The 25,837-nt window shown below is 38.6% G+C and overlaps 1 protein-coding gene across 1 annotated transcript; it reads left to right on the top strand.

The window, feature by feature from the left end:
* Nucleotides 1-121: 121 nt before the first annotated feature.
* On the top strand, nt 122-25,209 carry LOC132384928 (protein LSM12-like). Its single transcript, XM_059956570.1, has 5 exons — nt 122-352; nt 4,365-4,498; nt 16,627-16,736; nt 18,844-18,970; nt 24,171-25,209. The coding sequence occupies exons 1-5, from the start codon at nt 175-177 to the stop codon at nt 24,264-24,266; spliced, it is 645 nt and encodes a 214-aa protein (XP_059812553.1). The 5' UTR covers nt 122-174; the 3' UTR covers nt 24,267-25,209.
* Nucleotides 25,210-25,837: the final 628 nt, after the last annotated feature.

Below are 25,837 nucleotides of genomic sequence, written 5' to 3'. Positions count from 1 at the left end.
TTCTCATTTTTATATTCCACCCGTCTGCCGATTAGGGCTTTGAAGCTTGCCGAGTTACTTTTTGTTTCTGGGCACAAACTGACACAGAGCTGCCATGACTTTCTCACTGCAGACCTTGAAGAGTCCATCTTCCTCCTTGAATGACAGACTGCCGGCCGCCTCCTCCCCTCGCGCATGCGCAGGTCGGCTGAAAGGCTGCTGGGTAAGCGCTGCTGGCCCGGCAGTAACAAGATGGCTGCTCCGGGAGAATACTTTAGCGTCGGAAGCCAGGTTTCCTGTCTGACGTGCCTGGGCCAGCAGCTGCACGGGGAGGTGGTTGCCTTCGATTACCAATCCAAGATGTTAACTTTAAGTATCCTTTGTTTGGAGGGCGCGACGATTCGGACGAAGCGCGGCAGGGGATGTGTAAGTCAGCGGGTGCAGGCCCAGCGAATGCGGGGATGGAGCGGCCTTCGCCGGTGTTCTGCCAGATAGTGGGTCCGCGCATGCGCTCACCTCCCCTCTGGCCTCGGCCACAAAGTGGACTAATTGAGAAACCACAATCATTGCCTGTAACCTGCTCAATACATCCTTGCCGTTCTCTGGTGTGATCTCCAAGAGCTCTGGATTGAATCTAATCTTTCACATTTTAGTTGTCACCACGTTGTTAGGCTCAAGGTGAGGTTGGAAGCACACTATTTGGCAGTTCGATGGTTGCATCATGGCCCTGCTCATTGTATGAAAAATCCCTTATGTGGCACTTGATTATAGCAATTGTTAAGCGACGGTAGAGTTGCGTCGATAGAAATCCTTAAATTATATATATTTTAAAAATGGCCAAGGGTTCCCTTGGCACCGTGAGGTTGCATCCCAGTAAGGGTAACAAACTGCTAATATGGTTACCATAGGTAGGGCAAAGCTTGAGTACGCCGTCTTGGTTTTCTGTTTGCTGTTAAATTTTACCAAATGGGTAAATCGCAACGCAAATGTCTCCGAAGAAACAAATGATATTTTTTCTACCCGTGAAAGGGTATTATCGAAAGTAGATTGAGATAGATCGGCATGCGGTTACTTATTTTGGGAAGAATATTTTTCGTAGTTTACATCGAGTAAGTGCTTGCTCAGGTTGGTAAAGCTATAGTTTCAGATCTGCAAAGCAGCATTTATTTAAAATGCAGTTTTAAACAAGGTTGTGTTCGAGTTAGTATTTTCCAACAATGTACTACTTTATGCTACTGTTAATGTGCTGCTCTAACTTGGGTATTGAAGTATGGGTGTTTTAAATTTGCATCGAAACCTCTGGGACTTGTATGCTGAATATTAAAAGTAATAACTTGTATGTGTAGTAAAATCTTCGGTTTATGCAGAAAAAAGGCAGAGCTGCAGGGAAAGAAATTATAACCTTTGACCAAAAGCTTTGTAAAACATTTTGAATATAAAGGTGGAAAGAAAGGTGCCATTTAGGTAAGGAACTACACAACTATCTTGTTCCTAATGTATTAAAATAAGGAAGTGAGGCATGCATAAGTAATCCGGATTGAAAGAGTGTAGGGTTCATGCAGGTTTCTCTAAAGAGAAAGTGGAGGCTGTGAACATACTGGGAATAGAACTTGAAGTTGGGAATTTTAAAAATGAGTTTGTGGCCCAAGTGCTGAAAGAAGATTGGATTTGAATTTGGGGGTGTGAACGATAGCTATTGAGGCAAAGTTGGCATAGGTAATGTCATAAAGTAATCAGTCTTTCGAAGAGATATGACACAAATGAGTTGAAATGATACTGAGATTATCAACAATTTAGTTTGGTTTAAGATGTCTGGAGTGTGGATGTGATGGTTTTGGAATGGAGTTTGTATATTTCTTCACTTGCATATTAAGAACAGATGGTAAGGCTTGTAGCCTAACCCAAGATTTGTGTTATTCTAGCACTTGGGTTTTCAACTATCATTGACTGTCTTTTAGAAAATGCAAGGACAGTTCATTTGAAAATGTGCACTCATTTTCATACTGTTTAATATATATTGCACACATTCATCAATAAATGCATAGGTTTGAGGATTTGGTCATGATTCAGCCATCTGTTAGCCGTGGAGCACATAGGGAAATGTTCTTGAGGTGAATAATCATTCTGTGAATGATGCCATACAAATCCAAGTTTTCTGATTTTATACAATCGGAGTAAGCTCATGCAGATATTTAGAGACAGTCGCTCGGGTGGAAAAATCTAAAGCTTTTCGATTCGGCCTCAAAGTACAGTTAAAGGATCTGGGATTCACAAAAATTTTTGAAATCCTGAATCTTTTCCTAGTGCTTTCCCCAAGATATTCTGGACGTTTTAAGTACCGTGAATCCTGCACCTGCCCATTCAGCTCCTCCCTTGCCTCCATTCAGGGCTCCAAACAGTCTTACCACGAGGCAGCACTTCTCCATTGCGGTCGGCTATTGTAGCTAGTGCTTCCAATGTGGCCTCCGCTAAAATGGTGAGACCCAATGCAAGTAGAATTTCCCGATAGCCAACCATATTAATTCGTATCACATTCTTGATCTGACATGTCAGTCCATGGCTGTCTCTTTTGCCACAGTGAGGTCACTCTCAGGGTGGAGGTGCAACATCTCAAGCCATCCAGGTAGTCTCCAACTTGGTGGCATGAGCATTGATTTCTCCTTCTGGTAATTTTTTTCCTCCCCTTTTTCTATTCCTCACTCTGGCCTCTTCCCTCTTCTCCAAAGTTGCCTGTCACCTTCCCCTGGTGCCCCTCCTTCATTTTCTCCCATGGTCCACTCTCCTCTGATCAGATTCCTCCAGTTTTTTACCTTTCCCACCCATCTGTCACCATCTAGCTAGTCTTCCTTCCCCTTTCACAACCTTTTTATTCAGTCTTCCTCCTTTCTTTCCAGTCCTGAAGAAGTGTCTCGGCCCAGAATGTCAAATATTTATTCATTTCCGTAGATACTGCCTGACCTGTTGAGTTCCTTCAGCATTTTGTGTGTTATTTCAGTTCCATCTTGAATTAGCATATGTTTCTGTAAAAGACACTAAACATGTAAATGCACAGATCAGTCAAATTGTAATAAAACAACAGAACTAGGTAGATAGTTACAGTGAATGTATCTATTAAACTTGACAGTGCAAAACTGATATTTTGAACTTAATCAGGCTTTTAGTTTGCAGAGTAAGTTCTTAGGTTTTGATTTGAACTTTGAATATTTTACATGTTGGATTAGCAATCAATTTTAAAACAATGTGTTCTATGTTAGCAGGATAGATAACATTTCAGTCCTGCCTAAAATAATTGAATATAAATCAAAAGTTTATATAAACATATTTTCTGCAGGATCAGTTTGACATAAGCTCCACTTTCTTCCTTTCATCATCTGTCACTGGGAATTCACTTCTGATGTTGCTGGGTGACATTGTCAAGTTTTATACCCATTTTTTAAAAAAAAAATTGGGTACTAGGATTTCTTCCACACTGACTTCCAAACCTTCACTGTCTACTATATTAGTGAGAAGGGCAAGGGCAGCAAGAGAATGGGAGAATCGCCATCTTCAAATGCCATCCCACAGCATTCTGAATTGGCCTCCTGTATTTTAGTGAATTTTAGTTGGAAGAGGTGGTGCTTGGGCTTGAAGAAACGCAAAGACTGCAGATGCTGGAAATTCAGAGCAACACATCACTGGAGGAACTCAGCAGGTTATGCAGTATGGAGATGAATGGTCGGTATTTAGGGCTGAGAACCCTCAAGAATGTCAGAAAGACTGCCGGGAAGGTCAGAAGACAAAATAAAGGGTGGGATGTGCTGACTCCATACTACTTTCTTTCCATTCCTGGTGAAGGGTCTTGGCTTGAAATGTCAACTGTTCATTTCTCTCCATCGTAAGAGTTCCAGTAGTATCTTGTGTGTTGCTAAGTTTGAAGAAATATCTATTGCTGAACAATAACTACTTCAGTTGTTTCCATGTTACAGATTTATTGAAATTTGGCAGTGGAAATGGGCAAAGAGTGGTAAAGTGGTGTGGTGTTTGCTGTTGCCTCAGCTGCAGGAATTGAGGTTTGTTCCTGATCTTGGGTGCTGCTTCATTCTACCATTCTTCCTGCCACCATGAGGGTTTCTGCAAGGTTCTTCAGTTTTCTTCCATTTGCCAAAACTGTAGGTGTGTGTTAACTACTGTAAATTACCCTATTATGTAGATATGCGGCACAAGAACCAAATGGAGTTGAGGATGTAACAAGGAATAAGTTTCAGGACTACAGGGAAATAGTGACTGGGACTGTTGGGATATTCTGCTACGAGCCAGCATGAATCCATTGAACTGTTTGACCTCAGATGCAGTACGTGTATTAGGAATTACCATTCATTATTTGTATTCCTTAACCATTTTCTCAGAATGTCCTTCCTCCAGTGGGAAGCCCAACCATAATGATGTTCTACTGATTAATTTAGCTTATGTTTCGGATGTTAAAACAATTAATGATCGCACAGAAACTCCACCACCCTTAGCTTCACTGAATGTTAGCAAGGTAAGAATCTTAACTTAATCAAAAATTTCAAATGTTGTCTTTCTTATCTTTACTTTTCCTTAAGTTTTTCAAAAAAAAACAGGATTTTGCCAATGTGTATTTCAAATATTCGGGCAACCATTTGAAAAAAATTCTTAAATTGATACAAAATTTTCCAATTAGATGTGCTATGAATTTGTGCATACAAGATTAACTTTGTTTCATCACGAGAGCTTGACTTTAAATTTATATTTGTGTAGTCCTAGTCTCTTGCTCTTGATTATAAAATACCTTGGGATTCTCTAATCCCACTTGCCAAAGACCTTTCATGGACCTCCTGGCTCTCAATTCCCTTCCAAGTTCTTTGCTAGTCTCTTTATACTCCTCAAGGGCACTCTGTAGCTTATTTAACCTTGCATGTTTCCTTTATCATGACTAAATTCACAACTGGTTGTCATCCAAGGTTCGTTTACTTTTCCATCCTCAGGAACTTGCTGGTCCTATATTCAGTGCAGTTGGTCTTGAACAACCACCATGTGTCAGATGTGGACTTGCCCAAAAACAGCTGCTCCTGATTTACTGTTCCTAGTATCTGCCTAATACTCTTGTAACTTGCTCTCCCCCAGTTTAATATTTTCTTATGAGGTCCATACTGACCCTTATAGTTAACTTAAAACTTAGGACTTGTGATTGCTGTTTCCTCATTGAAATGTTAATCACCTGGCCAAGCTTATTACCCAGTGCAAAGTTTATAATGGGCTATCACACACCATTTAAAGAGAGTATTGGATGCACCTAACAAATTCTACCCCATTTGTCCTCTTGCACTAGGGAAGTCTGAGTCTGTATTGGGGAAATTGAATTCATCCACTATAACAAACCTGTGATTTTTTTTTTCTCACCTTTCCCTAATCTGCCTGCATATCTGTTCTGTGATATCCTGGAAGCTATTTTTTTTTTGGGGGGGTGGTGAGGCGATCTGTACTATTTTTATACTCCTGGTCACTTCTAAATCTGCACTCCTTTACATTAAGGGCACCTACTCCAGACCATAATTTAGTAAAACACGGCTACAAATAAAAAACTTAAATCTCTGAATTAGACAGGCAGTTCCCAGGTTACGACAGGGTTCATTTCCTAAGAACTGTTCACAATTTGAACTTTTGGAAATGACAGTAGCGGTGTGTGGGCGAGGGTCACAGATACAGCTGTGACAGAATGAGCAGGCATCGGAAGCACAACTGCCAGGTGGCCTCTGAATCTGAATGTGCAAGTGATTCTGCTCTCAGGTTTGATCATCTTCCTCCAGATGCTGATTTTTGTGAATCATTGGATGGGAAGAGAAGGCATGTGGAAATGTCCCATTCCACCAAGCAAATGCCTACATTCTTGTAGTGACTGGCAAGTCCATCTTGCTGGTCTCCCAAATGCTCGATTGTACGTATGGATGTCCATAAGTCAGTCATTCATAACCTGGTGAGGACCTTCATTCATAGATGTTCATCTGCATAGTTTTTGCCTATACCTGAAGGATTGTACTTCTCCATGGATTCCTTCAAAATGAATTTAACATTTATCTTCAATCTTGATAATGTTTTGTGTTGTTTAGAACTGTACAGGTACTTAAGACCACAATGTTGTGCCAACCTTTTAACCTGCCCTAAAATCAGTCCAGCCTTTCCATACCTCTGTGGGTCTGTGATGTTCCTTAGGCAACTTCAGGGTGATTATCTCTGCAGCTCCTATCTATCACCTCATTCTCCTGAATGAGCCTTAGGGAACTGAAGCTGATGACCTTGCGAGTCTTGATGAGTAATTGTTTCCATGGTCTCAAGCTCTGTAGAAAGTCCACTTTGGCAGTTTCATCACCTGCATTAATTTTTGAAGCACAGAAATGGGCCCTTCAACCCATCTAGTCTGTGTAGAACCATTTAAACTGCCTACGTGTTTATTCAAATTTCTCTTAAATGTTGAAATCGAGTTTGCATGCACCACTTCTGCAGATAACTTGCTCTGCACTCTCATGACCCCCTGAGTGAATAAAATTTCACTTGTGTTCCCTTTAACATCTCATCTTTAACCTATGACCTCTAGTTGCAGTCCCACCCAACCTCAGTGGCAAAAGCCTGCTTCCATTTACCCTATCTATACCCCTCATGATTTTGTATACCTCCATCAAATTTCCACTCAATTTTCTATGTTCCAGGGAATAAAGTTCTAACCTATTCAATCTTTCCTTATAACTCAGGTTCCCCAGTTCCAGCAACATCCTTGCAAATCTCCTCTTTCCACTTTCAACCTTATTTTCAACTTTCCTGATGGTAGGTGATCAAAAACTGCACATGATACTCCAAATTAGGCCTTGTCAACGTGTTGTACAACTTCAATACCTCCAGTATTCAGTACTTTGATTTATGGAAGCCAATGCGCCAAAAACTTTTACAACTCTATCTACCTGTGCCACCACTTTCGGTGAATTATGGACCTATATTCTCAAATCCGTTTGTTCTACCGCACTCCTCAGTACCCTACTGCTCACTGTGTGAGACCTACCCTGGTTGGTCCTACCAAAGTGCAACACCTCACACTTGTCTGCATTAAATACCATCTGCCAGTTTTCAGTCCTTTTTTTTTCAAGCTGGTCCAGATTCTGCTGCAAGCCGTGATAGCCTTCCTCACTGTACTACACCCCCAATCTTGGTGTTATCTGCAAATTTTCTGATGCAGTTAACCATATTATCATCTAGATCATTGATATAGATGACAGACAACAACAGGTCCACCATGGATCCGCGTAGCCTCAATTCAGAGAGGCAACCATCTACTACCGCTCTCTGGCTTCTATAAAGCCAATGTCTATTCCAGTTTACTACCTCATCTTGAATGCCAAACAACTGAACCTTTATGACCAACCCCTCCATGCAGGACCTTGTCAAAGGCCTTGCTGAAGTCCATATAGAGAACATTCACTGTGTTGCCTTCATCAACTTTCTAAAATAAAACTATAAGATTGGTTAGACATGATCTACCACACACACAACCATACTGACTATCCCTAATCAGTTTATGTCTATCCAAATACTCATATATCCGGTCCTTTAGAATACCTTCCAATAACTTTCCCACAACTGATGTCAGGCTCACTGGGCTATAACTTAATTGGCTTAATCTTGGACCCGTTCTTAAACAGTGGAACAAAATGAGCACTCCTCCAATCCTCCAGTACTTTGCCTATTAAGGATGGTTTAATATCTCAGCTAGGTCCCCTGCAGTTTCTGCACTTGCCTTCCATAGGGTGCGTGGGAACACCTTGTTGTCAGGCTCTGGGGACTTGCGTCCTAAAGACTGCAAACACCTCCTCTAATCTGCATTGGGTTCATGACCTCACTGATGCTTTACCTCACTTCTATAGGACACTGTGTCCATCTCCCAAGTAAATATAGATGCAAAAAAATCCATGTAAGATCTCCTAATCTCTTTTTGGCTCCACACATGGATTACTATTCTAACCTTACAGAGGACCAATTTTTTCCCTTACAATCTTTTTGCTGTTAAGATATCTGTAGAATCCCTTGGGATTCATCTTCACCTTATCTGCCAGGGAAACCTCATGCTGCCTTTTATCCCTCCTGACTTTACCCCCCCACCCCCCCCCCCCCAAAAGATTAGGTACAGACTGTCTTTTCTGTACAGGCTCCACCTTCCATGGAAGAGAGTTGAATGATCCAAATATCTGACTCCCTCTCTCTGCACAAACTCCTTGGTTACGTGCTGAACCTGTATAATCTTCCTGTTTCTGGCCTCACTAGCACGCAGCAAGGATAGCAATCATGAGATCACAACCCTGGAGGCCTTTCCCTTAATTTAGCACCGAACTCACTTTGCAGAACCTTGTCACTAGCTATGTCATTGATACCTACATGGACCATGACCTCTGGCTGTTTACCCTGCCACTTAAGAGTGCTGAGAACTCAATCTAAGATGTCCTGGACCCTGGCATCCGAAAGGGAACAATACTGTCCAAGAATCATGTTCTCATTCACAGAACTTGCTTTCTGCAGTATACCTGTTGTTGAGGGGGATGGCCACAGGGGTACTCTGTACTGGCTATTTGACCTCTTTCCCCTTCCTGACTGTCGGCCTGTTTCCTTTGTCCTCCACCTTGGGTGTAACTACCTCTCTATATGTCCTATCTATCACTCTTTCAGCCTTTGAAATGGTCTGGAGTTTATCCAGTTCCAGCTCCAACTCAGTGTGGAGTGTTAGAAGCTGCTGCTGGATGCACTTCTCGCAGGTGTAGTCATCAGGGACACTGGAGATCTCCCTACCTTCTCACATTTTGCAAGAGGAGTGTTCTACTGTCCTAGCAGAGCAAATGCAAAGGAAGAAACACAATAAACTGGGGGTGGAAAATCCACCTACAGCTTTTCACTTTCTCTTACTCGAGCCTCTCCTCGCTGAAACTGCAAAGAACTAAAGCCTCAAATTCCTCACTCCAGCAATGACAGCTCCACTTGCCCCTGTCATATTTTAATTTGTTCTTGCCAATTGTGATCGCTGATTAGCTGCTGCTCAAAAAAGCAATCTGCCATGAGTCAATGCCTTATATACTCAATTGGTGAAACTGGGTGAGCACAGCTGTGTCTTGTGTTTTGGATCTCTGATTGCTTGCTGTTATAAATTTAAGTTAAACTAGGAAATTGCCAGATTTCCTTACAACTTACCTGATGGTCCCATGAATGCTGATTATTTAGTTATCAGTACAATTTAGTAATTTATGTTTATTTGCAGCAATGTTAGTAAATTATCTAGAGTTGAAGCCCTTGGGGTCACTTGTGTTGAGAGTGATAGATAGGACATATAGAGAGGTAGTTACACCCAAGGTGGAGGACAAGGAAACAGGCTGACAGTCAGGAAGGGGAAAGAGGTCAAATAGCCAGTACAAAGTACCCCTGTGGCCATCCCCCTCAACAACAGGTATACCGCAGAGATCTAGAATTGAGTTAGGCTGTCCAGTCTTTATAGGTCACCTATCTTCTGGATAAATGGAACTACTAGAAATTGTGCCATAATTAAAGTTTTCTGAATTTCAGTCCAGATTGTAATTGTCAATATTGTGTGTGTGTGTTTTTAAAATACAAATTTGTAGAATGTTTGAAAAAATTATTAATTTAACAACTATTTTAGTTTCAAATGATTATCATGACATTGATTACTTGACATTTGATTTGAACTGTGATCTATGTTTATAATTTTCCTCTGAGAGAAGGAAGTGGTGTGAGTCCTGGACACTTTCACGATATTTCCAGTCTTCATCAGTTTCAGTGTATTGCATTGTTTCAGTACACTTTCTGCGTCAAAGCAAATTATTTATCCTTTTCTCCGCCCAAGGTGAATTTGGAAATTTTTGTCCTGCAGATTACATATTGCATTCTTGTGTTTCTTTTGAGTACTAACATTGTTACATGACTCAATGTTTAAACTACAAAGATATTAATTCCCTTCAATTATTTGAGAATGTAATTTTTAGTGTAGGAGCTCCTGAGATGTTTTAGTTGTAGAGTGGTGTTACTATTGTTTGATTAATCTCAAGAGTTCCTCCATGAAGTTTTAGAGTACAACAAAGTTTGATAGTGAGTTGTTGAATTGATTTAAATGTTAGACCGTAAGACATGGGAGCAGAACAAAGCCATTTGGCCCATCAAGTTTACTCTGCCATTCTATCATGGCTGATTTATTATACCTCTCAATACCATTTTCCTGCCTTCTCACTGTAACCTTTGATGCACTGACTAATCACAAACCTATCAACCTCTGCTTTAAGTATACCCAATGATTTAGCCTCCACAGCAGTCCGTGGCAATGAATTCCACAGTTTCACCAACCTCTGGCTCAGGAGATTCCTTCTCATCTCTTCCAAATGGATGCCCCTTTCATCTGAGGCTGTGCCCTCTGGTATAATTATGATCTTAACATACCAATAGAACTTTCAGTATGCTTGTGGTAATGCAGCTTTTAGTACTGTTTGCAGCATTTTCAGATTTTTGAGAACATAATACCTTCCTTTCGTTGGAGCAGAAAATGGATCATGGTTATTGTAAGTCTCATTACAGACTTGTATAGGTATTTGTTTGTGAAAAGTTAAATTATGGAAAACTTCAGCGAGTACAGGCAATTCCAATTGTAAATTATTGAAAAATAGATACAGTGGGAATAGGATTAAGCCAAATTGCTTTGATCTGGTCATGCCAAAGATGATAGTTTATCATGCTTTGGGTCCTCTTGCTCAGTCCACCAAATAATTTAATATCAAAATAACTTTTATTTCAGTTTGAATACACCAAATGACTAAGTATTCCCAATCTTGGTGTAGGGATTTCAAACAATTTGCAGTCCTTTAAGCAACCTTTGCCTTTGTTTCTTTACTCAGTTAAAGACATGTATATGTTGAAAGGATTATCAAATAAGTTGGATGTGTTGAACTAAATAACAAATGGGGGCTGTTCACACTCCTGGGGTGTTCTGGGTTTAATCAAATTAGTTAGTAAGACACTGTTAACCTAATATAGCAGGAAGCTTAATGATTATAGTAAGTATAGAAATAAAACTAAAAGGGCCAAAGTCATGTTGCTTCTGAGGTTAAGTGAAAGAAGCAATGGAAGTATGTGATGTGAATTCAGTAATTTATTTTAAAAAGTTGAAAGTAGATGGGCAATGGTAACCCTTTGCAATTACCTGGTGGTTTCCTGCATTAGTTACTCAAAATGTGGTCTGATCTTCATCTAAGTAACAATAATAGACAAACACAATCTACCTAAACTAATAATGAGCAAACAGTTGTACTTTTCATGTCTTTATTGAACACATTGTTTAATCATTCACAGTGCGGGCAGGCAAAAGTAGGTAAAGCCTTGTATTTAGTAACTGGTAGAGCCTCCTTTAGCAGCAATAACCTTCAAATGTTTCTTGTAGCAGCTGATCAGACTTGCGCAATAGTGAAGAAGAATTTTAGACCATTCCTTCATACAAAACTGTTTCAGTACATCAATATTTCTGGGATACATTTCATGAACAGCCCACTTCAGGTCATGCCACAGCATCTTGATTGGGTTAAGGTCTGGACTCTGACTTGGTCATTCTAAAACAAATTTTCTTCTTTTTAAACAAATTGTTGATTTACTCTTATGTTTCTGATAATTGTCTTGCTGTATCATCCAACTTCTGTTAAACTTCAGGTGATGGACCACTACCCTGATATTCTCCTGTAAAATGTCTTGATACAATTTTGAATTCATTGTTCCCTCAACAATTGCAAGCTGTCCGGGCCCTGAGGCAGCAAAGCAGCCCCAAACCATGATGCTCCTTCCACCAGAAACTGTGATGTGCATTTCTGCCAAAAGGTTAATTTTTTGTCTCATCTGTCCACAGAACATTGTCCCAGAAGCATTGTGAAACATCCAGGTGGTCTTTTGCAAACTTGACAAGCACAGTAATTTTTTTTTTGAGAACAGTGGCTTCCTCCATGATGTCCTTCCATGAACACCATTCTTGTTCAGTGTTTTTCTTGTAGTGGGCACATGAATAGAGACTTTAGAAAGTTCTAAAGATTTTTGCAGGTCTTTTGCTGTTAACCTTGTCCTTTATCACTTCCTTCACCATTCCACATTGTGCTCTCGGTGTGATCTTTGCAGGATGTCCACTCGTAGGGAGAGTAGAAATTGTACTGAATTTCCTCCATTTGTAGACTGTTTCTCTGACTGTGGTCTTCAGAAATGCTTTTGTAGTCTTTTTCAGCTTCATGCATCTGTACAGTTCTTCTAAGTTCCTCCTGAAAGTTGTTTTGATCAAGGAACATGGTGCACATAAATAGATCTTGAGAAGAGCAGACTTTGTCAGTAACCTGACTGCCTGTCTTTCTTAATAGGGCAGATCACATCGACACTCCACACCTCCAATCTCACCTCATTGATTGGAACACCTGATGCCAATAGCTTTTGTAAAAGGCATTACCCCAGAGGTTCACATACTCTGTTGAACCTAGACTGTGATTGTTTAAATGGTATACTCAGTATTGATGAGTAGTACAATTGTTTATTAATTTAGGCAGTCTGTCTATTATTGTGACTTAGATGAAGATCAGTCCACATTTTGAGTAATTGATGTAGAAAAACAGGTAATTGCGAAGGGTTCACATGTATTTACTTTACTTATTGGGGCTTTCTTGATTTCTAATTTTAGCCCTTTCTGAATGGCAAGAGCCTTGGAAAATTTATACTTGAACTTTGTCACCTCAGTCAAACCTGCTATGAATGTAAATCAAAACCAAATCTGAATTTCTCTCAACACTGCTGCTTGGTTAAGAAGTTAAATGTAGTCTTATAAACTGTTTTTACCCTTTCTCTCCCCCCCGATTGCTATGTTATTAGTTGCTTTCTGGCTTTGTTGTACTTTTCAGAATTTTTTTTTCCACCCTGGTATGTCTTCCCCTCTTCCCTTTTTTAGTGTGCTGTCAATAATCTTTGTCAAAATTTGCATGATAGTTTCCTTTTTCTGAAATGTACAAATGAAGTTAAGGTAATGGTTCTTGAATCACTGCAATGCATTCTCTAGAAGTTCAGTGCATTCTGGTTAGCTTAGCTGCTAGACATTATTTTCAGAGGAGACTAGATGCTACTGGCTATTTTCCCTCTCAATTTGAAAGGATTTTTGCCTGACAATTCACGGAGCCAATTATGCCTCACAACGAACCAAATTAGTTATAATGGAAATGGCTTGCATGTTGTTTTGTGGAAGTACACTGTCGAAAGTACTAGATATAGTCTATTTTGTGCTGTTTGCAGAAAAAGTATTTCTTCCTGAAGGTGACAGTCCTGAGACATCCATCCCTGGATAGTTTTGTAATTAGTCAATATTTTCCTTCTAGTGATGTGTCAACAGGATATTTTAATATAGTTGGCATTGGAATGTAACCTAATTGTGCTATCTTTGTGCATGTAATTTACATTGAGCACAGTGGGATGGGAAGAACAAAACTGTTTCATATTGAAGAGTCACTGTTATTTATAGATGCCTCAATGGCAATCTAGTTAGCATTTATTTAGGATTGAATTTGTGACTTTGCAGGTGTGTTTTTCCTCTTAGGAGGAAATAGTAACTGTCACGTTCTCCTTCGGGTGTAACGAAACGCCGAATTTAACGTCCGGATAAACCACAGTTAATAAGAACCAGATCGCAGTAAGATTAACCATTTACTGTTCACTCTTCACATTAACATATGGTGAAAACTGTTGATAAAACAATACAAGATTGATACAGTATTTGTTCCTTACTTAATATCACATTTCAAGTGTAAATACTTGCAAAGGTGACTATAACTACATTACACTAAGGTGCAGTATACAGGGAGAGTTTACCTGCTCCATTGACTACTTTAAATACACTTCCATGCAAACTATCCGCGACTCTTTAACTAACGAAAGCATAAACATTATCTACCGTCGTTACCTCTAACAGGATCAGCATTAACATCTTAGTTCAATATATCGATTATCTATTAACTTACAGCGTTGCTCTCACTGTGATTTCTCATGCCTGCAAAACTGCTTGTGCTCAGGTGAGCCTCGTGGAAAGCCCCCACCCTCGCGCTAATTTCAAACCGGTGTTTTCCCACAAGACGCGGCGAAACCGGATGTGACGTCATCACATGCCGATATATTTTACATGCAATGAATATACTTTAAACACTTCTAATTCTAACTAGAAAATACTATTGAATGAATTACTAAGCGAAAATATTATAAACTAAATAACTGTCGTAAAGACAGCACAGTAACATCTTTTTTATTTCATTAAATGTAGATTCAGCAAGACCATCTTTTCATACACTGTTAATGCCCATCAATTTTGAAAAGCGTATCCTAAAACTTTGCATTCCATTTCTGTCCTCTATGGAAATGCTTTTTTACATTCTAAGGTGTACTTCTAGAAGCCTTTGAAATAAGCATCTAAGCTACTTATTGAAAATGCATCAGATGGGTGTGTGCCCCTTACTGGGTGTAAACCTTTTTCAATTATATAAACTAATTTCATTAAATTCCTGCATCTTTGTGCCTAATTTCTTCAATCTCCCTTGCTTGCTGCATTGCAGTGGATATAATAGTTATTCTTGCATGTTGGGGCTTTTTTCCAAAAACAGTTGTTAGTGATACTTGCTATCCATTTAAAGAACATTAGTTCAGATCAATCTATTTTTGGGCTTGTCTGTCTTAAGGATCTAGCTCTTATTGTAAGTTGAGTTGGTAGTGAAGGAGGCAAATGCAATGTTGGGCATTCACTTCCAGAGGTATAAAATATAAGAGCAGGGATGTGATGTTGAGGCTCTATAAGGCACTCGTAAGACCACACTTGGAATATTGTGTGCAGTTTTGGGTTCCTTATTTTAGAAAGGATATACTGACACTGGAGAGGATTCAGAGAAGGTTCATGAGAATGATTACAGGAATGAAAGGGTTACCGTATGAGGAACGTCCGGCAGCTCTTGGGCTGTCATCCCTGGAGTTCAGGAGAATGAAGGGGGATCTTCTAGAAACATTCAAATGTTAAAAGGCCTGAGCAGATTAGATATGGCAAAGTTACTTCCCATGGTAGGGGAATCCAGGACAAGAAGGCATGACTTCAGGATTGAAGGATGTCCATTTAGAACAGAGATGCAGAGACTTTAGTCACAGGGTGGTAAATCAGTGGAATTTGTTGCCATGAGCAGCTGTGGAGGCCAAGTCATTGGGTGCATTTAAGGCAGAGACAGATGGGTTCTTGATTAGCTAGGGCTTCAAAGGGAATGGGGAGAACGCAGGGGAGTGAGGATGACTGGAAGAATTGGATCAGCCCATGATTGAATGGCAGAGCAGACTTGATTGGCCAAATGGCCTACTTCTGCTCTGATAGCTTATGGTCTTGTATCTGTCTAGAGATTGGACTGTGTGGTTCTTCATTTGGGTGCAGTGTACAGTTGAAACTGTATTTTTTAGAAAATGATGAAAATCAGTCTTTGCCTTTTAGAGCGTGAGGCTGTTGTTTCTCTGACCAGACTTGAGTCTGGGGTCCACAATGTCTACAGATTATCGCAACTGTGCACAGAAATAGGCAATGAAATTAAATTCACATTTGGGATTTTCAGTTGCTTAAAAGTATAGCCCATGATGTTTTCCATTTTATTTCAATGTGCTAAAAATGCTGCCAAATTGGGGTGATGTTTAGGAAGTCCCAGGTTGATATTGGGAACCACTTAAGTTAGTTTCCCTTAAATTTATTTTCCTGACTTTCTTTCAGGCCTATTAATATCTTGATGCCCCAAACTATTGCAGCCCTTGGCACCTATAACTTGTAAAACCAATCTGCAGCCAAGTTTTGGTTTCTGACTTGCCTGACTTTTGCATGTTTTTCCCAGTGGAACAAGTGAGTGAATGATAATGCAGAATTGAATTTCTTAACTGCAAGTCCATAGACAAAACTTTTGCAAGCACAGATTAAATCTTAAGCAATGTTTTCTTTGTGGATCAAATACTATTCCGATCAATCCCTATTTAAATTTTGAGGTGCCTTTTCTATTGCATCCTTCTGATGCAATAGTTTGCTCATTATCCACAGCTCTCCCTTTGTGTTGTCTGCAAACTAATTCTTCTCCTCTCCCCCCCCCCTGTTTTGTCAGTTATTTGCATATATCTAAACACAAACAAAGGTCCCAGTACTGATCACTGCAGAACACTGTTGGTCATAGAGGTTTGAATCTCATCTGTCAAGTCACTGTGGTTCCCATGTTTTTTGATATTTTGGGTCAGTCTGCCATGAAAGACCCTGTGAAGTGCTTTACTAAAGTCCATATATGCCATATCCATTGCCTATCCATATTGCCAGTTTTGTCTTCCAAACTTGTAAAATTGCTGCCTAAAAAATTTTAATGAACTGTACACCTTGATGTTAATTGGAGGAATGATTAAATGTTTCTTTTGATATGATAGCAGATCTGTTTGCTAGCTTTAAATTGCCATTTAAAAATTTGGTACTAACAGTTTTGGTAACCATTTGAATTGTTTCAGCTGCTTGCTTCAGGATGGCAGTGTCTGATGATTAAGCTGTTGTTTTATTACTAGCTTGCCAATCGAGCACGGACAGAGAAGGAAGAGAAATTAAGCCAAGCTTATGCAATTAGTGCCGGAGTCTCTCCAGAAGGCCAGCAGCTTTTTCAGACTATCCATAAGACGTAAGTTTTTTTTTCCTAAATGGCTTATTTCATCAAAAATGTTTTCTAATTCAATGAATTTTTTAAAAAAAAGATTGTGATATGATATAGCAGTTGATTTAATTTGAAAGCATAGAAACCTAGAAAACCTGCAGCACAATACAGCCCTTCAGCCCACAAAGTTGTGCCAAACATGTCCCTACCTTAGAAATTACTAGGCTTACCCATAGCCCTCTATTTTTCTAAGCTCCATGTACCTATCCAAAAGTCTCTTAAGAAACCCTATCATATCTGTCTCCACCACCGTTGCCGGCAGCCCATTCCATGCACACGCCACTCTGTGTTCTTCAAAGAAAAAACTTACCCCTGACATCTCCTCTGTACCTACTCCCCAGGACCTTAGACCTGTATCCTCTTGTGGCAGCCATTTCAGCCCTGGGAAAAAGCCACTGACAATCCACACGATCAATGCCTCTCATCATCTTGTACACCTCTATCAGGTCACCTCTCGTACTCCGTTGCTCCAAGGAGAAATGGCCGCGTTCACTCAACCATGATTTTCAGAATCTGTTCAAGTAAAAAGTCAAAGCAATATATACTTAAAGATTCATCCCTGTTCTGTAGTGCTTACTATATAGTCATGTCAGAATTTGTTACTGCCTCCCAAATTCATTATGTTGAATTTAATGTAGTGCATTCTGGAAGTGGTGTACAGTGCATTGACATGACTGTAAAGTAGATTTGGTGCTTTCAAGTAGGAATGAATTTCTACGTACTGTTCCAGTTTAATCAGTATTGATTTTAAATTTAAACACAGCTGCTGCAAGATATATTTTAACCTTAAAATAATTTGGAGTCAATCTACTGTAAGGAAATGTGTGAATATTTTGAAAATGGCCTCTGAAAGATATTGGCGAAGGAAGAAAATTTAGGAATTAGTTTTCCATATCTGGTGACAAAATGCTCATAGTACTACAGTTTCATGGGTGAATTAGCTTAATGGGTGAACAGTGTCTTGGGTGAATTAGCTTCCTCCAAGCTTAAATTATTTTTTTCAACGCTTTCTATCTCAATACGTTAACTTTTTCTTTTTCCACATGTTCCTCATGATAGTATACTGTTCACTTAACATAGCTTTAGTGGTGTTAAAGTTTTGCATTATTTCTGGAAATGTAAAGACCATATGGCATGGTGTTCAATATTTATACCAGGAATTTTACTGTGGGGTTAAGATTTTCAATAGATCTGCATGAGAGGAACCGGCTTTCCCTGGCAGAGCATTAGTCAGGAATTCCAATATTATCATTGTCAATCATTGCTCTTGTCTAATGATTGAACTAGGCCCTGAATTTCCAATTTGCCCACACTCTGCTTCTGCTCATCGGGACAAGGAAGAATGAGCCAAGAGTGGAAAAGATCAGTGTAAATGTTTGCAAAGTTATCACTGCATACTTCAGGAACATAAACATGTAATCTTAAATTGGTAGCTCAGTGCAGCACCAAGTGAGTGTCATTGTCCCTTTCAAGTAAATGGATTTAAAAAGCATGTTGTTTTCTGAAGAAATGTAGGCTGCACTGCTAGCATTATAGCAATATTTCTTAATCAACACTGCATTATTTTATTTGGATTTATTTACAGTGTGCAAATTGCCTGTTATATTTGCCTGCACAACAGTAAGTAAAGACAGGCATTAGCCAATCGCTTTTGAAGTAATGATTTTTGTCTGCTGTCTTGCATAGATAATGGCCAATTGGGCAAGATTGCACAGAGCTTCTAAGTATTCAGTTACAGAAGAGAATGAAGTCGCTCTATTATAACTGCCAGGAATTTTCCAAGCATACATCCTATTTTCCCTTTGAACTTTTAAAAATCATTTTGTTGTCTTGAGCTAGTGTTTTGTATTGGTGATAGTGACTAACACTAAGGATGTTTGTATTCCCAGTTGGTGCTCTTCAAGCTTGTTAATTTGATTTGCAAACATATGTGAGTGCAAAAGCTATTGTGCTTTGATTGGAAGTTACAACAGCTTTTAGTTGATTAAAAAAAGTTTGAAATAATTTTAATGGATCGGAAATCTATTTACTTGTCTGGTCAGCCAGCATTCTTATGTAATGTATACTTTTTTAGCATCAAGGAATGTAAATGGCAAGAGAAGAGCATAATTGTCATGGACGAAGTTGTAATTGTACCACCTTACCAAGTTGAGAACTGTAGAGGCAAAGAAGGAAGCGCATTAAGTCACGTACGCAAAATAGTAAGTACATGTACATTTTTTCCCTCCCTGTTTCTTACTCATGATATTCTTTGATCGTGAAAGTTGGTAGGCACTTATTATACTCAGGCAAATTTTGTGGCATTTTTGTGAACATATAGTTCTCTATGGCTAATTAGTTCAGTGATCTGAAATTGCCAATAGAGTGAAAGCATTGTGAATTTCTTTTGTCAGTGGAGTCGGAGCTTGGAAGAAACCTGTTTGAGCACGTGCTCATTCTTTGTATTTCAATGCCTTAAATTTTTGCAAGTGGTTTCTTACCACACTGTATCCATAATGTTGGGATGATTGCATTATTTTTTGCTTTCACTATCAATCTCACTGTTCTGCTGGCAGCTAGAGAAACAATTGAGAAGGTAATGAATGTATGCACACTGGCAGATAAGACAAGCTCATAAGTGTGTTGAGAATGGATGAATATGGGTCACGTGCATGCAAATAGTTTGATTTGGTATCGTGTTGATGGGACTGCTTGTTCTGTACTGTTCTACGTTACAATTTTCCCAAAACAAGTGACAGAAGAGTGAGGGTGAGCATCTGTTACCAAGTTTTTCCAACAGTTTCTTTTTGAATTTTTCAAAATTGATTGTTTTGCAAATCCTCAAACTTCCCTGAAAATGTTATTTTATTACATTTCTGAATATACTTGATTATTAGCTGCTTTTGTTTTAACCTTGAGTTATTCTGATGTGCTAAGCTTCCCATAGTCGTGCATTATAGTCAAATCTAAAATAGCTAATATTGAAGGACAGCATGTATTAGTACCAATAACAGAATCAAATTTCCAACCTGAATTGTCCTTGCACAAAGGCCTGATCTGAACTTTAGTTCTTTAATTTATATTTAGACCAAGAAGGCTGTACATTTAGGGAGTTTGTCCACTTCCACTACTCAGTGCTGAAATCAGCATTTCTCATAATTCTCATGCCCATCCTCTAAGCTGCTTATGATTGCACAGTATGTTGTCTTTTGCAGTGTATTTTATTTGGCTGTCTTAAAAGTACCAGTTTAAGATAGATAGATACTATATTCATCCCCAAGGGGAAATTCAACATTTTTCTAGTGTCCCATACACTTTATTGTAGCAAAACTAATTACATAAGTATTTAACTCAATATAAATATGATTTGCATCTAAAATCACCCTCCCAAAAAGCATTAATAAATAGCTTTTAAAAAGTTCTTAAATAGTTACTAAAGTGCATTGAGTGGTAACTTAAGCTCAGTCCTAACCCCGACACTTTAACATGTCTTGCCCCTGGTGGTTGAATTGTAGAGCCGAATGGCGTTGGGGAGTAATGATCTCTTCATCCTGTCTGAGGAGCATTGCATTGACAGCAACCTGCCGCTGAAGCTGCTTCTCTGTCTCTGGATGGTGCTGTGCAGAGGATGTTCAGGGTTTTCCATGATTGACCGTAGCCTACTCAGCGCCCTCTGCTCTGCCACCGATGTCATACTCTCCAGTTCTGTGCCCACGACAGAGCCCGCCTTCCTTACCAGCTTATTAAGACGTGAGGCATCCCTCTTAATGCTGCCTCCCCAGCACGCCACCACAAAGAAGAGGGCGCTCTCCACAACTGACCGATAGAACATCTTCAGCATCTCACTACAAACATTGAATGACGCCAGCCTTCTGAGGAAGTACAGTCGACTCTGTGCTTTCCTGCACAGGGCTTCTGTGTTGGCAGTCCAGTCTAGCTTCTCGTTTAACTGCACTCCCAGATACTTGTAGGTCTTAACCTGCTCCACACATTCTCCATTAATGATCACTGGCTCCATATGAGGCCTAGGTCTCCTAAAGTCCACCACCATCTCCTTGGTCTTGGTGATATTGAGACGCAGGTAGTTTGAGTTGCACCATATCACAAAGTCCTGTATCAGTTTCCTATACTCTTCCTCCTGACCATTCCTGACACACCCCACTATGGCCGTGTCATCAGCGAACTTCTGCACATGGCAGGACTCCGAGTTATATTGGAAGTCTGATGTATAATTTGTAGAGATGTGAGAGTTCGGCTTTGCCATCCTGTGTCTTAAACTAGCATTTGTGCTTGGGAATTGCTTTGAGTAAAAAGAGAAATGAGAGCTCATGATAGAATGGGCACCAGCTAACCAAAGGTTTTTGTTACCTTTGTTAGTACATGTTGGTTTTTTTTATAACTGTTATACGTATGTGTTCATAAGATATTTAATAAAAATCTTAAATTTTGATAATGGGGTTGCTTAAAACATGTTTAAAGCTCTGTTGAACTGGCAGTTTTGTCAGGTAATTAAATCTGGTAGGTATTTAATTTTTAAACTTTTGTTATGAACTAGTAGGTGAAATAGAATGCAGTTTGATTGAAGTCCAAATGTTATCAATCTCCACCTATCATTTGTTTTTGTGCTGCTAGTGTACCTTGCATCTTAAAAAATACTAGACAGACCCATTATAATTGTACACATTTGTAGAAATTTAGATGGTGACAAATTTGCTTTCAAAGATATTCCATGTCTTGAATAGTTTATTTTTTGTCATATTAAATACTGGATTAAATAATGAGGGCAAGCATCAAAGCACACTAGGCAGAGCTAAGAAGAACCTTGAATGCAAGACTGAAATTCCCGGAAGTCCTCCAGGTAGTCATGATACATGCAGGGAAGTATAGCTATGGAGATCATGAAATCTTGTAGCAGAAATTGTATTTAAACTTTCACAGACTGATAAAAGCTAAGCAGCTTAGCTGTTCTGGGCATTATTCTAGAACACTTTCTACCTTATGAGTGTGGATACTTGGTTGCTGAGTATATTTAAAGCTGGCATTAATAAATATTTACGGCTGGCATTAATAAATGAGTTTTAAGAGCATCATAGGAGTTTGTGTTTGGGCAGCAAAGTGGACTTGAACCACAAGAACCGTTATGATCTATGTTGTCCTTATGATAAGAACTAACAACTCAGGAGCATTAGTAGATTAATAATACCTCATCATTTATTCAACAAGGAAGATCTTTTGAATTATGATAGTACGATTGCATTTGAATCAGCAAAAGACACAGAAGAGATGTAAAATATATTAGCCATAGTAAACTAGGCTTCACAGTTCAAAGACGGCAATTAATCAGTTAGTTATAATACCAATAAGACAAATTCCATTTGGTCAATTAAGCAGCTGTGCCCAACAAATAGGATAGGGTGCAATATCACACCAAAAGAAAATAATTCTACAAATGCAAGGAAAAGTGGAGGAGAATCGTAAGTGATTTTTTTTTAAAAGGAAGTAATTGGTAGGGTGCAAAGGAGAACTGCATGGAGAGGTCGATTGGTGTTGTGAAATATGAAAGATGCCACTAATTTTATATGTGATTTGGTGGGGTGGTGTTCTAGGACACAGTTTCCCAAAAGCACAGGAAGAACAGACTTTGAAAAGCTTTGTTTTTCACATTAGAATACATCCAATTTCTGGGAATGTGTTGGTTGGGCATGCATTGTGGGGAAATTATTGGAATCTTTAATTAGCTGTAGAGTGGCTAGGCACTTGAGCATGAATTTTTAGAGTCAGTTATTCATTCAGAGTGTGTCATGGTATTGATGGGGGAGGAAGGTTAAGGAAAATGGGAACATTGCTTTATAGATAATGATGAAACAAGTATTTCCTAAGTATAGTGAGTTAGTTATGGACTGTTGCAGAGGAGAAGAAGCAGTTACTAAAGTTTGAGTTTGTATCTGTAATGCAGTTGTTTGGGTCAGTGACAGGTGATGCAGTATGTCATAAACAGGTGATGTACTCCTTTACTAAATACAAAACCATTGTTCTGTGTTTGGAAAACATACTTTAAAGTTAAGCACTTATTATATTCCAAATGTATTTTAAAATAGGGATGCATAGCTCTATCATGCAAGTGTTGAATTAGAAACAAGGCAGTTCAGATTTTGCATGTCCCTTTTCCATGGTGGCTGTGACACTCATTTACTTTTGAAGTACAGTGTTAGTCAAGTGTTTGTCTGACTTTATTAGGACGGAATATCTCTCAAAATTATTCTCATCTTAATTTTAAGTTTTTAATTAAATGAACTGACTTCAAATTCCAGTTGAGATTCTTGTATAATGTTCATATTTTCCCTAAGTTAGTTCTGGGTAAATATATTTGTAGAACAGGACTGGAATAAGCCCATCTGCCACCTTTACCATCCTATCTACTTGTGTTGTCAATTTTGGGCAGCTATGTGCTTGTGCTGACTGCAATATCCCTTTCTAGATTAATGCCCTTGAATGTTCTACCATTACTGTATACTTTCCTCTTTCATTGACCTCCAATGTATTAAGGCTGTTTTATTCTTGACTGTGCTCTCTATTATGCATTATGCTTGTCAAGTAAAATAGTCTTTTAAAGCTGGCAGATACACGAACATTGAACTTTCAGTCCTGAACTAATTTGATTGAGTGGTTAATTACGGTCTAATCTCTCCATGATTAACCAGCTTCATTTCCCTCAATACCTTTTTGGGGGTTGAAAATCTTAGGTAACTTAGCATCCACGGCTTGTCTGAAGAAAGTATGATGGATTGTAAAGTTTATGGATAATGCCCTTCCACTGCTTTTGTCTGTTTCACTCCTGAAAGGCCCCGCTCTAATTTTGAATTGGTGCCACTATGTTCCGTCTCCTTCCACCACTGTAAACAAATTTCTAATTGCTCTCTAAAGAATCCTTTTGATAGTTTTAAAGAAATTATCTGTCATCAACTCCATGGAATTTAGTCTTAAACACTTCGTAATTCAACTCTTTAAACCCTGGAATATATCTAGTAAAACATCAAACTATTAGTAAATCATTGTGTATTTGGGAAGGAGTAAAATAGCACCTATTGCTGCAGAGGTTAAGAGAAATTGGCCAGGGGGTGGGTGGGGAAGCAGAAAATGCAGTGATTTTGAATGGAGCTGATTTATTGGCCAATAATCTAACAGTAGTTTGGTTGCTTGTACCTGTGCACCAGATCTCCTAGGTTGCCCTAAATAACCCAATTCATTTTTTACTCAAATGTTCAGCTTTGTCATCTGTATCTTTGCTGTGTGCAAGATAAATAGGGTGGGGGGGGGGGTAGGCTTTTATTAATATAGTGAAGCTACCAGACTGTATATTTTAAACAAAAAGGAAAGACATGGTGTTTTGCTCATTTTTGTTCATCTCTTCCTTTCTTTTAGGTTGAGAAACATTTTAGAGATTTGGAAAATCAGAAGTTAATGCAACAACGTTCACAAGCACAGCAAACACAGAAGGAAACTGCTTTGTCGTCCTGAGTGGCTTGGATAGTCCTTTGCAGAGCCTGATCGGGGAGGGATGGGGAGTTTTTTTTTCCTGTGATGGGGAGGGAGTAGTCCATATGTTCTCCAGAGAGAATCTACAGTGAGCTGACATTTCCACTTTGAGAAGAGAATAGACTTTACAAAAAAAAAAGCATACAAGACAACACAATTGTAACTTGACTAACTATAAATTACCTTTTTTCTTTGTTAGCTTTTAAAAAATAAAGTCATATTTTGTTATTTTATTTTTTACATGTTCATTTACTTTTCCTATTGTCATTACGTTCATTTTAGGTAGATCCTAAATTGTTGTTAGTGACTTACACAACTTTACAAATATATTTGTTAAAGTAACAAACCAGTTCATCATAGTAATGGTGTTCTAACAAGGAAACCAAAGCAAGAAGGTAATTTAATTTGTTGTCCCATGTAGGAGAGATTTCATTTTAAGTCCTTTTATTTTTCCAGAAGCTTATTCTCAGAAGGAATAAGTCCAATTGTTTTTTTTTAACGTCACTGAAAAGTCTTCCAGTGAAGAATCGTTTATTTGATGATGGAAGATTTGGCTCATAAGCTTATCCTCTGACTGTGTACAGAATCGGTTTGTCTTGCTAAGACAGTGCTTATGGAGAGTGGCCATTTTAAAGGATATAACTGTTCATGCAGTTTTGCATGTATCTTGTACTGTACACTTCATTAAATTGGAAGAAAAGGTGTTGCCTGGTCTTTGCATAATAAAATTAGGCAGTAACAGTCATAAAGTCCTTTTTATAGGCTGGTGAAGAATCTATGATAATGTATATTTTTATTCACAGTCCCTGTCAGCACAACGCTATAATATAAATTGGAGGAATTTAAAAAACATTTTAAAGCTGAATCTGTTATTGTCTTATTTTGATTGAAAATATGAAATTAAAGAGTACGAAGAAACGTGTAATCAGTGTTCTTTATTCTATACCTTTTTTATTTTCCCTGCAGATAGTTTGATAGATTGACTTTTTTGGCATGTTTCTGGGTAATTTGAAAAAGATATAATTTGTTCAAATTCCTTTCTACTTTAAACCATCATTTCTAGTGAATTAAAATTTTTAGAAATTGTATTGAGAAGTCTAGTACTGCATGGTTGAATGAATTTGTCATATGGAACTGTTGTACACTTGTACTAATTTCAATTGACCTTCTCCCTCCAAAGTTATTATTTTACCAAAAGGATTAGCATTAACATTAACATGGTATAGCAATGTATAACCTTACTAGTTAAAAATGAATTTTAAAAGTGTAAAACTAACAGAGGATTGCAATCTTAAAGTTTACTCAACTATTGGGGATGCTATAAAACAAATTATTACCTTTGTTTCCCTCGCATGGAGAGGATTTTTTTTGGGCAATATATGCCCAGTTAGTGGACCTACTGACAAAAAAAAAAGTTCTTTATTCCATTGCAGTAATGATTCAATATATGATATCAAGCTGTTTCCCAGCTCTGTTTTCATTATTGTCAAAATGTTTCTTCAATTAAATGAAATATTTGAGCAATATGATGATAAATGAATACCACTGAGTAA

The sequence above is a fragment of the Hypanus sabinus genome, chromosome X1 (genome assembly GCF_030144855.1).
Source record: "Hypanus sabinus isolate sHypSab1 chromosome X1, sHypSab1.hap1, whole genome shotgun sequence".
Classification (NCBI taxonomy): Eukaryota; Metazoa; Chordata; class Chondrichthyes; order Myliobatiformes; family Dasyatidae; genus Hypanus; species Hypanus sabinus.
This window is presented reverse-complemented; position numbering and strand designations above follow the sequence as displayed.

What these genes read in the sequence shown, in the direction of transcription:
- LOC132384928 (XM_059956570.1), top strand. Translation starts at nt 175, where the DNA reads ATGCGCAGGTCGGCTGAAAGGCTGCTGGGTAAGCGCTGCTGGCCCGGC. An exon ending in ATCCAAGATGTTAACTTTAA is followed by an intron (nt 353 to 4,364) that starts GTATCCTTTGTT and finishes CCATTTTCTCAG; the next exon opens with AATGTCCTTCCTCCAGTGGG. An exon ending in TAAGTCACGTACGCAAAATA is followed by an intron (nt 18,971 to 24,170) that starts GTAAGTACATGT and finishes CCTTTCTTTTAG; the next exon opens with GTTGAGAAACATTTTAGAGA.